Source organism: Coregonus lavaretus, assembly GCF_964263955.1.
Source record: "Coregonus lavaretus genome assembly, chromosome: 36".
In the NCBI taxonomy this organism is placed as follows: domain Eukaryota; kingdom Metazoa; phylum Chordata; class Actinopteri; order Salmoniformes; family Salmonidae; genus Coregonus; species Coregonus lavaretus.
In genome coordinates, this window is record NC_140023.1 from 18,639,217 (window position 1) to 18,653,424 (window position 14,208).

Sequence of the window (14,208 nt, forward strand, 5' to 3'; positions counted from 1 at the left end):
AGTGACAAAATTGACTAAGTGTAAATAGGATCATCTTGGTCATAAAGGCAGTCTCATCCAAAACTGAGATTTGCGAGATGATTGGAAAAAATGGTACGAAACGTTGTCAATAAAGAGGTGAATTGGGAGCTTTAACAGTGTGCGGGCCTTCTTGTTCTATACTAGGAAAAAATGGTACGTCATTGAATGAAGGGTACCATAACAGTTTTCCTTGGGTTGGGTTGATTTCAATCCATGCTCAAAGCTGGCAGCACCCAAGTAATCATCAATTCAGAGTGCAGCTGCACGCGATCCAATCTGGTTTGACATTTGATATCCCAATGGGGCTAGTTAGGGACCATCAGTAAATTGCACAATGTACATGGGACAATACTTTACAATGTCTATGGACTGGTTAGTTGACAACGTCACAAACGATGCACACGCTTCAATGGGGCAGAAGTCTGTGTGTTGTTGTGATTCTGGATGGCCAGATAGCTAGCAACAATGTCAAGAAGCTGCCATGTGGGGAATCGTAGGTGGCTCCTTTCAGCTAGTTTTATTCTTGATACCATGTCTCGTTTTGAGGTGTTTTGATTGATGTCACATCTATGCTAATATGGTTAACATTTGCTAGCTAGCTAACCAACAACTGTAACATTGTATTTGTGAAACAAGTGCTCATTGGGCAAATGTTTTTGTTTTCAATAAACATTGGAGACTAAGTATCGTTTAAGCCAACCCCATCTGTTACGCTCCATAGTTGCACACGCGTTGGTTTTGTTGCTAAACGACCAACCCATCTACAGCTCCAAACTTCAATGACTTAAAAACCTCAAACCAACTATCAATTGTAGAAATTCATATACTAATATTAAAAGTAATGAGACAACTTAAAGATGTGCAACATGAAAAGTGTCCCATTTACATTGTGTAATTTATTGTCGGTCCCTAACTAGGCCCAGAGAGAGGCTATTTAATGTCAAACCAACTTTGCCCCCCAAAGACAATTCTCGTTTGGCTTCAGTCAAGGCTGCTGCATTTCTTAATGAACAAGCCGAAAAACGAGGCCAAATTGGAAAGTTCAGCCTCCCTTAACATTCAGCCAGGATATGACCTGCCACATTTCCCTTGGAAGATTAGAACAGTAACTCTTACCTAAGGGTTCCCTCTACTGATAATGACTGTCATCCTGGACTTGCAGTTAAGGATCACTTTCAAAGTGTTAGTCCAGCTGGAGGTTGTTTTCCCCTCCAATGATTAACTGATCTGAATACAAACAGAAAAGCCTAAATACTTTACCCTCCTGTTATACATTTGTGAATGATTTAATGTATTATTTGGTGGACACTTGCCTAAATTGACAATCATTAAAAAAATTGCACTACATGAAAGTACTTTTCCATGACCTTGTATATGAGGTATGCACAATTCCTGCTTTTCAATATCACACCCTCCAAAATGTTCACAGAATAGTAACACCTAGGAGATTAGAGCTCATTCGAAGGATCTTGTTGCAGCTCAAATTAGATTTCCATGGCTGAAATTATGCCTTCATTGCCTGAGAGAGAAAGGGGACTGTGATTAAAAAGGAACCCTAATTGAATTAGATGCCGGTATTAGAGAGGAGATTCTCCACGTCACCGAGGCATCCGATTGCATAGCAGACAAGATGTTAGCATTGCCAGCAATGCAGCGTTCTTGTTTGGCATGGTCCAGCAGTGAACTAGCCTGCCGCCCTGTGGGCATTCCATTCTCCTCCTCCTTCTTGTGTGGCATCCAATGATAACTGCAACAGGGTCAGCAATCTGCTTATGAAAAATAAGTGTGCAAGTAGCTTACTTACAGTTGCCGTCACAATGATATGATAATTAACATTAATATAATAATCAACATTGAAACAAATGACTGTGCCCAAATAACTATTTTATCATGCCACCAGGTGTTGGGCCCTCATAGCATATATCCAGCAAGGGGTTCAAGTGTAACAGGAGTAGATACATTAGAGGTAGGAGACGGTGATACACTGAAAAACAGGCTTCTGTTTGTCCCTGTCACTTAGCAACTCGGGAGATTGATCGCAATATCCATCTCTAGTTCCACTCATTATTTAGCTGTCCTATGGGAATGGAGAACTGAAAGGGGGTAACAGTCCCTAAATGATGTCTGTTTTCATTTATGCTCCCCAACATCAGAAACCTGCCTCACTGGATTACTCAGTAGATCAGTGATAGATAAGATATTATGGTCTCCTTGGGAACTGATTACCAACGAAACTGAATGTGAATTGTAAGAGGGTGATTGGTTTATGCTTACAGTACATGAGAATGTGCTGGTCTGGAATGTGAATTGCAATTAATGGCCTGTAATTCCTGCTCTATTTTTCTTCAGTGACTTGTCATGCAAAGATTCTGTATCTTCGAAGTCTTTGTGCCTTAACGTTGGCGTGTTGTACCCTCAATCCACAACATCACAAAGAAAACAGAGGCGTTAAGACAAGGTTAGAAAGAATCTTCTATAGAATGTCATAATAATATGGATAATGTTGAGGTTAGTACTCTGTCCATAACATCCCTAAGCACACTGGAGAGAGGTGTTAAAATGTATTGATGTCAAGGTTCGTAAAAATTCTCAATAGAATGTCATAACATGGAGATATCGACCAGTTAGAAATGCATTTAGGCACAAAGGCTCAAACAAGGGGATTTGATGGGGATGATGTCTTTCCTTCATAGTAAGCACCACTTTATCAGCTTTGACTGGGGGTTGTGGGGGTAGGGCTCACTGTATACAGGGTGATCGGTGATGAATGATGAAACATAACACTGCTGCATTGTCATGGTGTGATGATGCTGAATTACCACATGCTCGTTACATTCAATTCAGATAATGTTGTATGTGACATTTAAGTGCTGACCACAGAAACATCCTGTGGCTATTACTACAATTTCAAAATAATGTTCATATGAGGTATTAGTATCGCATTTAGTGGAGAGAAAAGGACATTAAGGTCAAAGGAAAACAGTTTTCAGTGAGCTGTTGTTCAGTATTATACAATAATTGCCAATTAGTTTTTTGCATGAATAAGTAGGCTATTCCAATCAGGAAACACTAGAATCCAAACATTTTTAAGAAGATGTAAACAGATTTATTCTGACATCAGACCATCACAACAATCCTAGATAGTCGATCCATCATATCAGAGCATACAGACTTGTATTGGTTACATAACCTTTAAATAGGAACTATAAATAGACTGTGCATGTTTAAAATAAATAATTCACTATTGCCTATAAGTCACTTGGTGTGTGTGTGTGTTAAGGGTTTTGTGCCTGCTCCAAAACGTATTCTGTTATGTAAAAGTGCAACAGATCATGCAAAAAGTGTAATTGGTTGCACGCTACTAGGTGATCTTGGAAACTCAATTATGTGCAGACTAGCAAAAAGAAAAGAGGTAAAAACCAAAAAGTTAGGAAGGCTGTGGAATCACATCTCAGTCTCAGCCAGTAGGCTCTCACCTAGACCTGACGTCAGCAGGACCATCTGGGGGTGGGAGTCTGCAAGGGGCAGAGACAACGGAAACGGGTTTAGGACTTCTATAACTCCACAGCTAGCCTGGTCGCCACATCTGTAGGGTACTTTAGCCTTGTACGGAAAGACAACAAACAAGTTGGCCAAAGCACAAACAGATCTGACTACCAGTCTACTCTAAAGCACTCCGGAAATGGGAACAGGCCTCATTCTTAAGCAAACGGGTTAGTTAGTTTGTAGAGAGTTATTTATTTTAGGTCATCACTTTTACAGATGTTTCAGGTTTATAGCAGCTAATTATACAAAACGATTTATTTTCAATCTGCAAGACTCCAGAACAGAACACCCCAGTGGAACTGTCCTGTCTAGACTATGACTAAGAAGGGACAGGGAAGGAGAGTGTTTTGGTTGGCCAGGTCAGCCCTTACTGCTGTGGGGGACCCAGGTGGTTTTCTCCCTGGTGGGGATGGCAGCGCTGCCTCGTGCCTCGCCCTCTTTGTCGTCCTCCTCTTCTCCCTCGGAGAGCAGGTCTGAGATCTGCTGCTGCAGCTCGGGGTTGATGGCGTTCTCTGCCAGGACCAGCACGCGCAGACAGGTGGGGTAGTTCTCCACCATGTCCAGGAAGACCTGAGGGCACAGGGGAGGGAGACTCTGTCATGGAGCACCGATAGGCTACAGTAGGGGTTGATAAGAGGACTTTGTAGGTAGAGTTCTGCATGCCAGTGGGCATTTTTATTCGAGGTTGTGAACTTACATTTACACTAACCAAAAATATAAATGCAACATGTAAAGTGTTAGTCCCAATTTTCATTTGCTGAAATAAAAGATCCCAAAGAAGCTTATTTCTCTCAAATCTTGTGCACAAATTTGTTTACATCCCTATTAGTGAGCATTTCTCCTTTGCAAAGATAATCCATCCACCTGACAGGCGTGGCATATCAAGAAGCTGATTAAACAGCATGATCATTACACAGGTGCACCTTGTGCTGGGGACAAACGGCCACTCTAAAATGTGCAGTTTTGTCACACAACACAATGCCACAGATGTCTCAAATTGAGGGAGCGTGCAATTGGCATGCTGACTGCAGAAACATCACCAGAGCTGTTGCCAAAGAACTGATTGTTCATTTCTCTACCATAAGCCACCTCCAACATCGTTTTAGAGAATTTGGCAGTACGTCCAACCGGCCTTGCAACCGCAGACCATGTGTATGGCGTCGTGTGGGCGAGCGGTTTGCTGAGCGGTGGGGTTATGGTATTGGAAGGCATAAGCTACGGACAACGAACACAATTGCATTTTATTGTTGGCAATTTGAATGCAGAGATACCGTGACGAGATCCTGAGGCCCATTGTTGTGCCATTCATCCACCGCCATCACCTTATGTTTCAGCATGATCATGCACAGCCCCGTGTCGCAAGGATCTGCACACCATTCCTGGAAGCTGAAAAGGTCCCAGTTCTTCCATGGCCATCATACTCACCAGACGTCACCCATTGAGCATGTTTGGGATGCTCTGGATCGACATGTATGACAGCGTGTTCCAGTTCCCGCCAATATCCAGCAACTTCGCACAATCAACAGCCTGATCAACTCTATGTGAGAGATGTGTCGGGCTGCATGAGGCAAATGGTGGTCACACCAGATACTGACTGATTTTCTGATCCATGCCCCTTACTTTAAGGTATCTGTGACTAACAGATGCATATCTGTATTCCCAGCCATGTGAAATCCATAGATTTCCTTATATGAACTGTAACTCAGTAAAATCTTTGAAATTGTTGCGTTTATATTTTTGTCCAGTATATGTGGTTTGTTCGTCTTGAATTACTTCGGCACGTAACAAGTCACTTCAATGTCAAAATGTGTATTTATTTGTTTGCTCAGATAGTTGTTCAGATTCATAGTATCCGTCTCAAAAGCAGTGACGTTTTTTCTTAGTGTGAAGTACATGTCAAGGCTAGTCTCTTTATAAATCAGCTAGCTTTAGACTGGAGAGAGACATAGTAGCTAGACAATTTATTGAAAGTCTGTTGAAATTGATAAGTTGTCCATAAGCCTTGAGCACTTCTCATTTGCACTTGCCAGTGAACAGGCCACAGCTGGCGAAGTGTTTTGTGAGAGAAGAGTATCGGAGTGTGGTAAGCACATCTTCACAGCAAATTAGATTCAGGGTTATGGGTCAATACCAGTGAGGGTGTGGGAGGGAGACTAAGAAGGAGCTGCCTGTCTAGATGAAGTTTACTTTGATCAAAGACTGAGGAGGCCTCGCAGCCACCAGACGGTGACTTTGGTATGCTAGCCCAAGGCTCTGTTCAGCACTCCCACCCCTGTTGTTCCACACTCATCTGCATGCACATGAAAGCCCCTTTTTCATCTCCTACGAAAGCGGACTGACTTTGAAATTAGACCATGAGAGGAACAGGGCTTTGCTATGATGACCGTTAAATTGGGCGATTTGATATGCAGCAGCCCCACCTAGTGGATATAACTACAGAATCAAATTTACTATCAACAGAATAGGTGGGATTGCAAAAGAACAAAATGTTCACATTCACATTAAAGGTAATTAAATGTCATGAAACCATAAGAGGGGAGGTGAAAAGCTACCTCCATAACATTAATGAAAATAAATGAAAGTTAATTAGCTTATTTATACTTTTTCAATTGATGATTGGCATTAGTAAAAATGGCCACCACATTTGAGAAGAGGCATGGAAGTTTTAAACGACCACACCAGGTTGTACGAGATCTTCAGTTTCTTGGCAATTTCTCGCATGGAATAGCCTTCATTTCTCAGAACAAGAATAGACTGACGAGTTTCAGAAGAAAGTTATTTGTTTCTCGCCATTTTGAGCCTGTAATCGAACCCACAATTGCTGATGCTCCAGATACTCAACTAGTCTCAAGAAGGCCAGTTTTATTGCTTCTTTAAATCAGCGCAACAGTTTTCAGCTGTGCTAACATAATTGCAAAAGGGTTTTCTAATGATCAATTAGCCTTTTAAAATGATAAACTTGGATTAGCAAACACAACGTGCCATTGGAACGCAGTTGCTGATAATGGACCTCTGTACGCATATGTAGATATTCCATTAAAAATCAGCCGTTTCCAGCTACAATAGCCATTTACAACATTAATGTCTACACTGTATTTCTGATCAATTAGATGTTATTTTAATGGACAAAAAAATTGCTTTTCTTTCGAAAACAAGGACATTTCTAAGTGACCCCAAACTTTTGAACGGTAGTATATAAAATCAGCAAAAAAAGAAAATGTCCCTTTTTCAGGACCCTGTCTTTCAAAGATAATTCGTAGAAATCCAAATAACTTCACAGATCTTCATTGTAAAAGGCTTTAAACACTGTTTCCCATGCTTGTTCAATGAACCATAAACAATTAATGAACATGCACCTGTGGAACGGTCGTTAAGACACTAACAGCTTACAGACGGTAGGCAATTAAGGTCACAGTTATGAAAACTTAGGACACTAAAGAGGCCTTTCTACTGACACTGAAAAACACCAAAAGAAAGATGCCCAGGGTCCCTGCTCATCTGCGTGAACGTGCCTTAGGCATGCTGCAAGGAGGCATGAGGACTGCAGATGTGGCCAGGGCAATAAATTGCAATGTCAGTACTGTGAGACGCCTAAGACAGCGCTACAGGGAGACAGGACGGACAGCTGATCATCCTCGCAGTGGCAGACCACGTGTAACAACACCTGCACAGGATCGGTACATCCGAACATCACACCTGCGGGACAAGTACAGGATGGCAACAACAACTGCCCGAGTAACACCAGGAACACACAATCCCTCCATCAGTGCTCAGACTGTCCACAATAGGCTGAGAGAGGCTGGACTGAGGGCTTGTAGGCCTGTTGTAAGGCAGGTCCTCACCAGACATCACCGGCAACAACGTTGCCTATGGGCACAAACCCACTGTCGCTGGACCAGACAGGACTAGCAAAAAGTGCTCTTCACTGACGAGTCGCGGTTTTGTTTCACCAGGGGTGATGGTCGGATTCGTGTTTATCGTCGAAGGAATGAGCGTTTATATTTGAGATTCTTCAAATAGCCACCCTTTGCCTTGATGACAGCTTTGCACACGCTTGGCATCCTCTCAACCAGCTTCACCTGGAATGCTTTTCCAACAGTCTTGAAGGAGTTCCCACATATGCTGAGCACTTGTTGGCTGCTTTTCCTTCACTCTGCCGTCCGACTCATCCCAAACCATCTCAATTGGGTTGAGGTCGGGGGATTGTGGAGGCCAGGTCATCTGATGCAGCACTCCATCACTCTCCTTCTTGGTAAAATAGCCCTTACACAGCCTGGAGGTGTGTTGGGTCATTGTCCTGTTGAAAAACAAATGATAGTCCCACTAAGCCCAAATCAGATGGAAGGATGGCACATCGCTGCAGAATGCTGTGGTAGCCATGCTGGTTAAGTGAGCCTTGAATTCTAAATAAATCACAGACAGTGTCACCAGCAAAGCACCCCCACACCATAACACCTCCTCCTCCATGCTGGAACTACACATGCGGAGATCATCCATTCACCCACACCGCGTCTCACAAAGACACAGCGGTTGGAACCAAAAATCTCAAATTTGGACCAGACCAAAGGACACATTTCCACTGGTCTAATGTCAATTGCTCGTGTTTCTTGGCCCAAGCAGGTCTCTTCTTATTATTGGTGTCCTTTAGTAGTGGTTTCTTTGCAGCAATTCGACCAAGAAGGCCTGATTCACACAGTCCCCTCTGAACAGTGGATGTTGAGATGTGTCTGCGACTTGAACTCTGTGAAGCCTTTATTTGGGCTATACTGAACAAAAATAAGCGCAACTATTTTATTTTAGTTACAGTTCATATAAGGAAATCAGTCAATTGAAATAAATTAATTAGGCTAATCTATGGATTTTACATGACTGGGCAGGGGAGCAGCCATGGGTGGGCCTGGGAGGGCATAGGCCCACCCACTGGGGAGCCAGGCCCAGCCAATCAGAATGAGTTTTTCCAAACATTACAGATAGAAATACTCCTCAGTTTCATCATCTGTCCCGGGTGGCTGGTCTCCGACCATCCCGCAGGTGAAGAAGCCGGATGTGGAGGTCCTGCTGGCATGGTTACACGTGGTCTGCGGTTGTGAGGCAGGTTGGACGTACTGCCAAATTCTCTAAAATGATGTTGGAGGTGGCTTATGGTAGAGAAATTAACATTAAATTATCTGGCAATAGCTCTGGTGGACATTCCTGCATCCAGACATCTGTAGCATTGTGTTGTGTGACAAAACTGCACATTTTAGAGTGGCCTTTCATTGTCCCCAGCACAAGGAGCACCTGTGTAATGATCATGCTGTTTAATCAGCTTCTTGATATGGCACACCTGTCAGGTGGATGGATTATCTTGGCAAAGGAGAAATGCTCACTAACAGCAACTTAAATACATTTGTGCACAAAATTTGAGAGAAATAAGTTTTCATTTCAGCTCATGAACCCAACACTTTACATGTTGCGTTCTATATTTTTGTTCAGTATACATCAGATTTCTTCTCACTTTCTTTGTAATGTTTTTCCACACACTCAGTGGTGCAGATGACTATGCTCTAGTGGTGATGTTGGTGACGCTACAGACCTGGGCTGACTGGTTTGTGAGTCCTGTTCCCTCCAGATCCAACACCTCCAGAGTTCTGCTGGATGCCACAGCCACTGCTAGCATACCAGCAATCTGGTCCCCTGGAATCCCAACACAACCAAAACATGAGTGAGTTCAGAAGGTGAGTTTGTCATTTGAGCATTACAGAAAGCTGATTGATGTGATTGGTGCCATTGACCCAGAACAACAGATTTTGACCACACACAGGTTAGTATTTGCATAAATAGTTAATTTATTCCAACAGCATAAAGCTGATATACAGTTAATTAGGTACACCACCCCGTTCATGAAAATGGCTGGCTCCTACAGACAGTAGGTCATGTGGCCATGGCTTGCTATATAAAGCAGGCAAACAGGCATCCAGTTACTGTTCGATAGAATGTTAGAATGGGCAAAACGAGTGACCTAAGCAACTTTTAGCGTGGTATGACCGTGGGTGCCAGACGCGCTAGTTCCAGTATCTCAGAAATGGCCTGCCTCCTGGGCTTTCACGCATGACCGTGTCTAGGCTTTACAGAGAATGGTGTGACAAAGAAGAAAACATCTAGTCAGCGGCAGTCCTGTTGGCGAAAACAGCTTGTTGATGAGCGAGGTCGAATGAGAATGGCAAGAATCGTGCAAGCTAACAGGAGGGCTACAAACAGGCAAATAATGGTGCAGTACTACAGTGGTGTGTAGAACGGCATCTCGGAACGCACAACTCGTCGGTCCTTGTCACGGATGGGCTATTGCAGCAGACGACCACACCGGGTTCCACTCCTATCAGCTAAAAACCAGAAGAAGTGGCTCCAGCAGGCACGCGATCACCAACACTGGACAATTGAGGAGTGGAAAAACATTGCCTGGTCCGACGAATCCCGGTTCCTGTTGCGTCATGCTGATGGCAGAGTCAGGATTTGGCTTAAGCAGCATGAGTCCATGGCCCCATCCTGCCTGGTGTCAACAGTATAGGCTGGTGGCAGTAGTTTAATGGTGTGGAGAATGTTTTCCTGGCACACGTTAGGTCCCTTGATACCAATTGAGCAACATTTGAATGCCACAGCGTATCTGAACATTGTTGCTGACCAGGTGCATCCCTTCATGGCTACAGGGGGATGCGACCCAGTACTAGATGGGCGTACCTTATAAACTGGCCACTGAGTGTACATTTCGGCTTTCACCTTCATCAGGCGTATGCACATCTTTTCAACAGTATAAGTATTGTAGTGACCTTAACCCAACACCTAGCGACCTCATCAAGGGGATTGGATCTCTTGTCGTAACAGCTGGACCCGGGTTCAAGTCCCAGTTGGGGCTACCCACGGTGTTCGATACATTGGTGTCAGAAGTGGGATGGCGCCCGTGAGGCCATTGGAGGGGCAGTTCAAATGAGGGACTTGGTATAGTGTAACCACCTTAAGCCAACACCTAGTGACCTCGTCAAGGGATTCGGATCTCTTGGCGTAACAGCTAAGGTGTTGGGTTGACAGTTACTGAACCCGGGTTCGAGTCCTGGTCTGGGCTACTCCCAGAATTTGCTACAGTATGATAAAGGCACATGCATGTGCCAGTCATTAGAAGTGTCATTGATCCCCATAATTCAGGTGGATGAAATGGAACCCAAATGTTTTACCCTGTATACTTGCCCCAAAATGACCATAGCCCTATAATTGAGTATCAAGCAGGCCTATGCCCTCTAAAATGTAATTTTAACATAACTTGGGACATTATGTTCTTCAGATGACCTCTTTTCCTATTTCTCTTTCTCTCTAGTGCAAGCAGCCAGGTCGTTGTCATGGAGATAAAAAATATTATTGGGTAATGCAGGAGGCAACTGGCCCATAAAGTGGACATCATAGGTAACTCAAGATTGCGTCACCTCTGAAATGGGCCCATTACACATGATAACACATTAATGTTGTTCCAAGACTTGAAGTTCACAGTAGTTCATATTGATTAAGTATTTTTATGGCAACACTTGTGGTTGAGTGTAATATTCCTTTAAAATGTTAATAAGAACCTGATTCCATACAAGCAGATTCCATATAAAGAAATTCACTGATATAAAGTACAGTAATTGGTTTTGTGTCCTGGTGATTGGTTCTTACCCAGGGGGTTGTAGTCCAGGTTGAGGACTCGGAGCTGGGAGCTATGGGCCACAGCGATGGCCAAGCGGGCCCAGCCCTTTGTGGTGATGCTGGGGTTTGCACTCAGAGTCAGCTCCCTAAGACCTGTGGGACAGGCAGTCTATCACCATCAAATGACCAACTAACTATAGCCAGAGTCGAATATAACCATATATTAAAGGCTCTGACTATACACAGTGTATGTTTTACTCTATTAGCATGTAAAATGAGTCTAATTGTAAACATAATGCCTTCATAAAGCCCTTTATAGGGCCTATAAAAGATGCTTCCGAAATCACTCATAAGCACGTCATGCTACATAAAGGATGGAAAAAATATTGTGACGGAGCTATGTAGTGTTAACAACAACTTGATGAATGCTCTATAAAGCCTATACAAGTTGCAATTTGTCTGGACTGTATTTTCTATACTAAAATATGTGTTTCAATTTCTGCTTCCATTTTCCCTACACACACTAACAAGAGAGGGCCTCTACACTAGCCTATTGTTTCCAGCCCCTCAGCCGGCAAGCAGGTTCAGAGTCCGATACCTCAGTATAAATGAGGGCAGTGTTGCGTGCCTCTACCTGATTTGGCCCCATCCGGAGGCAGCATGCCACAGATTAGCCGCAGTGCCTCGTCCCCCAGCATACAGTCCCCCAGGTCCAGAGACACCAGTAAAGGGTGAGTGGAAAGAGCAGTGTTAAGTGTGACCAATCCTGCATCGAGGAGGGGGCTTCCATGGAGACTGTGGCATATGAGAGATGGGAGGAGAGAATGAGAGAAATGTGGAATATCATTCAATACAAAAGTTCCAGTGAAGACCATCCAATTAATTCACTCATGTTTACACACACAGCCTGACATGAGTTCATGCTCATCCTCATGGTAATTAGGGTCAGGTCCCACATGTGATGCCATGGCGACAACATGCAACAGCTTTTACTGGATCCCAAATTGAGGGACCCATGCTGATTACAATGAGTGAATAGACGACAGTAGCCATATCATTATCAACAACTGAGACCAATAAATCATTCAATCAAACAGACAACTTATTAATTGTGATCTACTACTTACAAAAGGGTCTGGATCGATCTGTTGGTCTTGAGTGCATCGGCGAGATGCTTGGTTCGGTTGATGGTCGAGACCACACCGAGGTTTAGGTTGAGTTGCGTCAGTGAGTGGGACTCCGTCACACCGCGACACACCCGTCCGAAGTCTCGGTCTGAAAGCTGACATCCCCTGATAGACAGAAGCCTCACACTGTTATCTTTCAGGCTTTCACAAATATCCTTGATCTCAGCTCCCGACAGTGCTTCTCCCGTTATTTGAATAGAACCTGGTAGCATTTTGGTAAATGTTTGTCTACATTACATTCAAGGTTTGTGCCCAGCTGAGATGGACATGGATTTTAGGCATACAATTATCCAACGTCGGTAGGCTGTTAGATTACATTTAAAAGTCAATAAGCTATTTACAATATCCGATATTTGCAAGGCTCTCTGTATTGTGGCTGGTTGAATTGACCATTTCTTATCAGGCTATGTTTAGGAAAAGAGCACACGAGGTAGGTGTTCTGAAGTTAAATCGTTCCTAAACCCCCATGCGCTGTTTCAAGCGCTGACATAACGTCCTGCTACAATGTAGCTTGCTAAATCCTTAGTGATTCTTCTTCCGCAGGCCATGGATGGATACATTCGTCGATACATATTAGCCAGGCTCAAATAGAATCGAAGGTTGTGCAGTTTTCCAGGTCCTCATGCAGCACAAACGGGTTGCATTACTGTCATGTTTTGAGCTTGGCACTGAAGCAAAGGCGATCGTTTGTTTGCCTCTGTTGCAGCAGGTATCGGTTACTATGGACACACTCTTCTCGATGTCATCAGAAACATCATTGCAATCAGTCCTTTTCTGACTGTCACATGTTGCTCTCTAATTAGCTTACTAATGCTAGTCTTCCTCAGTCGTCAAGGGCACGTGCAGCCTCCTCAAAGCGTCTGTGTAGCTGTAGACCTCGGGAAATATTGCAGGTCTGTGCAAATGTTTCTTCAGGAGAAAAATGCAAGTCGAGGCAACACTGTAAATGGCTGTGGTCTCAGTACAAAGTAGGTTATTGCTATTGATCACGTGCAGTGCTGGTGTTGGTCTGACCGGTGCTGTGCTGTGCTGTTCTAGCCCTGCCCAAATACATCACCTGACCTGTCTATACCACACCCATAGACAGATAGGCCTTTGGCTTTACATTTTTTCCCCTCAAATTAATGTAAGTGCATAATGTAACATGATCACCAAATAGATAGACCTGTTATATAACTATTCCCTATAAAAAAGTTTTTAAATAAAAAGTATCATAATCAATAGGCATAGAATAAACTCTCATGAGAACCTTAACCTTCCCATTGCACTGTTCTCTGGGTCAAACACACTATTATGGAAGCTCGTTCCCGCCACCTAAACAATAAAGGCTGACTACGAGTTATGAGATAGTAAAATCATTATTATTAGATAGTAAGTCATTATTATGAGATATGTTTAGGCGATCTGTATCACATGAATCACGTGTGTGTGTGTGTGTGTTTGTTTGTTTGTGTGTGCGTGTGTGGGTGTGTGTGAGAGAGAGATGGGAGAGAGTTTGTGTTGATATTGTTCTCTATTAATGGATTGGAGAGTTTTGTTGATGTGAGTTGGTGCCTGTTTGATGACATCTGGCTGACATCAGATGTAATTAATTCAATTAAATCCATTAAAGGGCAATCTGGGACTGGAACATCCATTTTGGGACTTTTTAATTATTCATATATAGCCATTGATTCTTGAAGAATGTAACTTAGAAATGCCTCATGAGCAACTGTCTGACCCCATCAGAACCCAAAATAAAAGTCTGTTTTACTCCATTGTTTGTAGACAATGTAATTGTAAACAAACACTGTATAGCTTC

The 14,208-nt window shown here is 43.3% G+C and overlaps 1 protein-coding gene across 1 annotated transcript; it reads right to left on the reverse strand.

Annotated features, from left to right (window-relative positions):
• Positions 1 to 3,109: 3,109 nt before the first annotated feature.
• Positions 3,110 to 13,418, reverse strand: LOC311110607 (leucine-rich repeat-containing protein 73-like). The gene is made up of 6 exons (XM_084153126.1): positions 12,348 to 13,418; positions 11,855 to 12,015; positions 11,251 to 11,373; positions 9,143 to 9,243; positions 3,939 to 4,137; positions 3,110 to 3,536 (listed from the first exon to the last, which is right to left on the reverse strand). Exons 1-6 carry the CDS (start codon positions 12,617 to 12,619, stop codon positions 3,466 to 3,468), a joined length of 927 nt encoding a protein of 308 aa, XP_084009252.1. The 5' UTR covers positions 12,620 to 13,418; the 3' UTR covers positions 3,110 to 3,465.
• Positions 13,419 to 14,208: the final 790 nt, after the last annotated feature.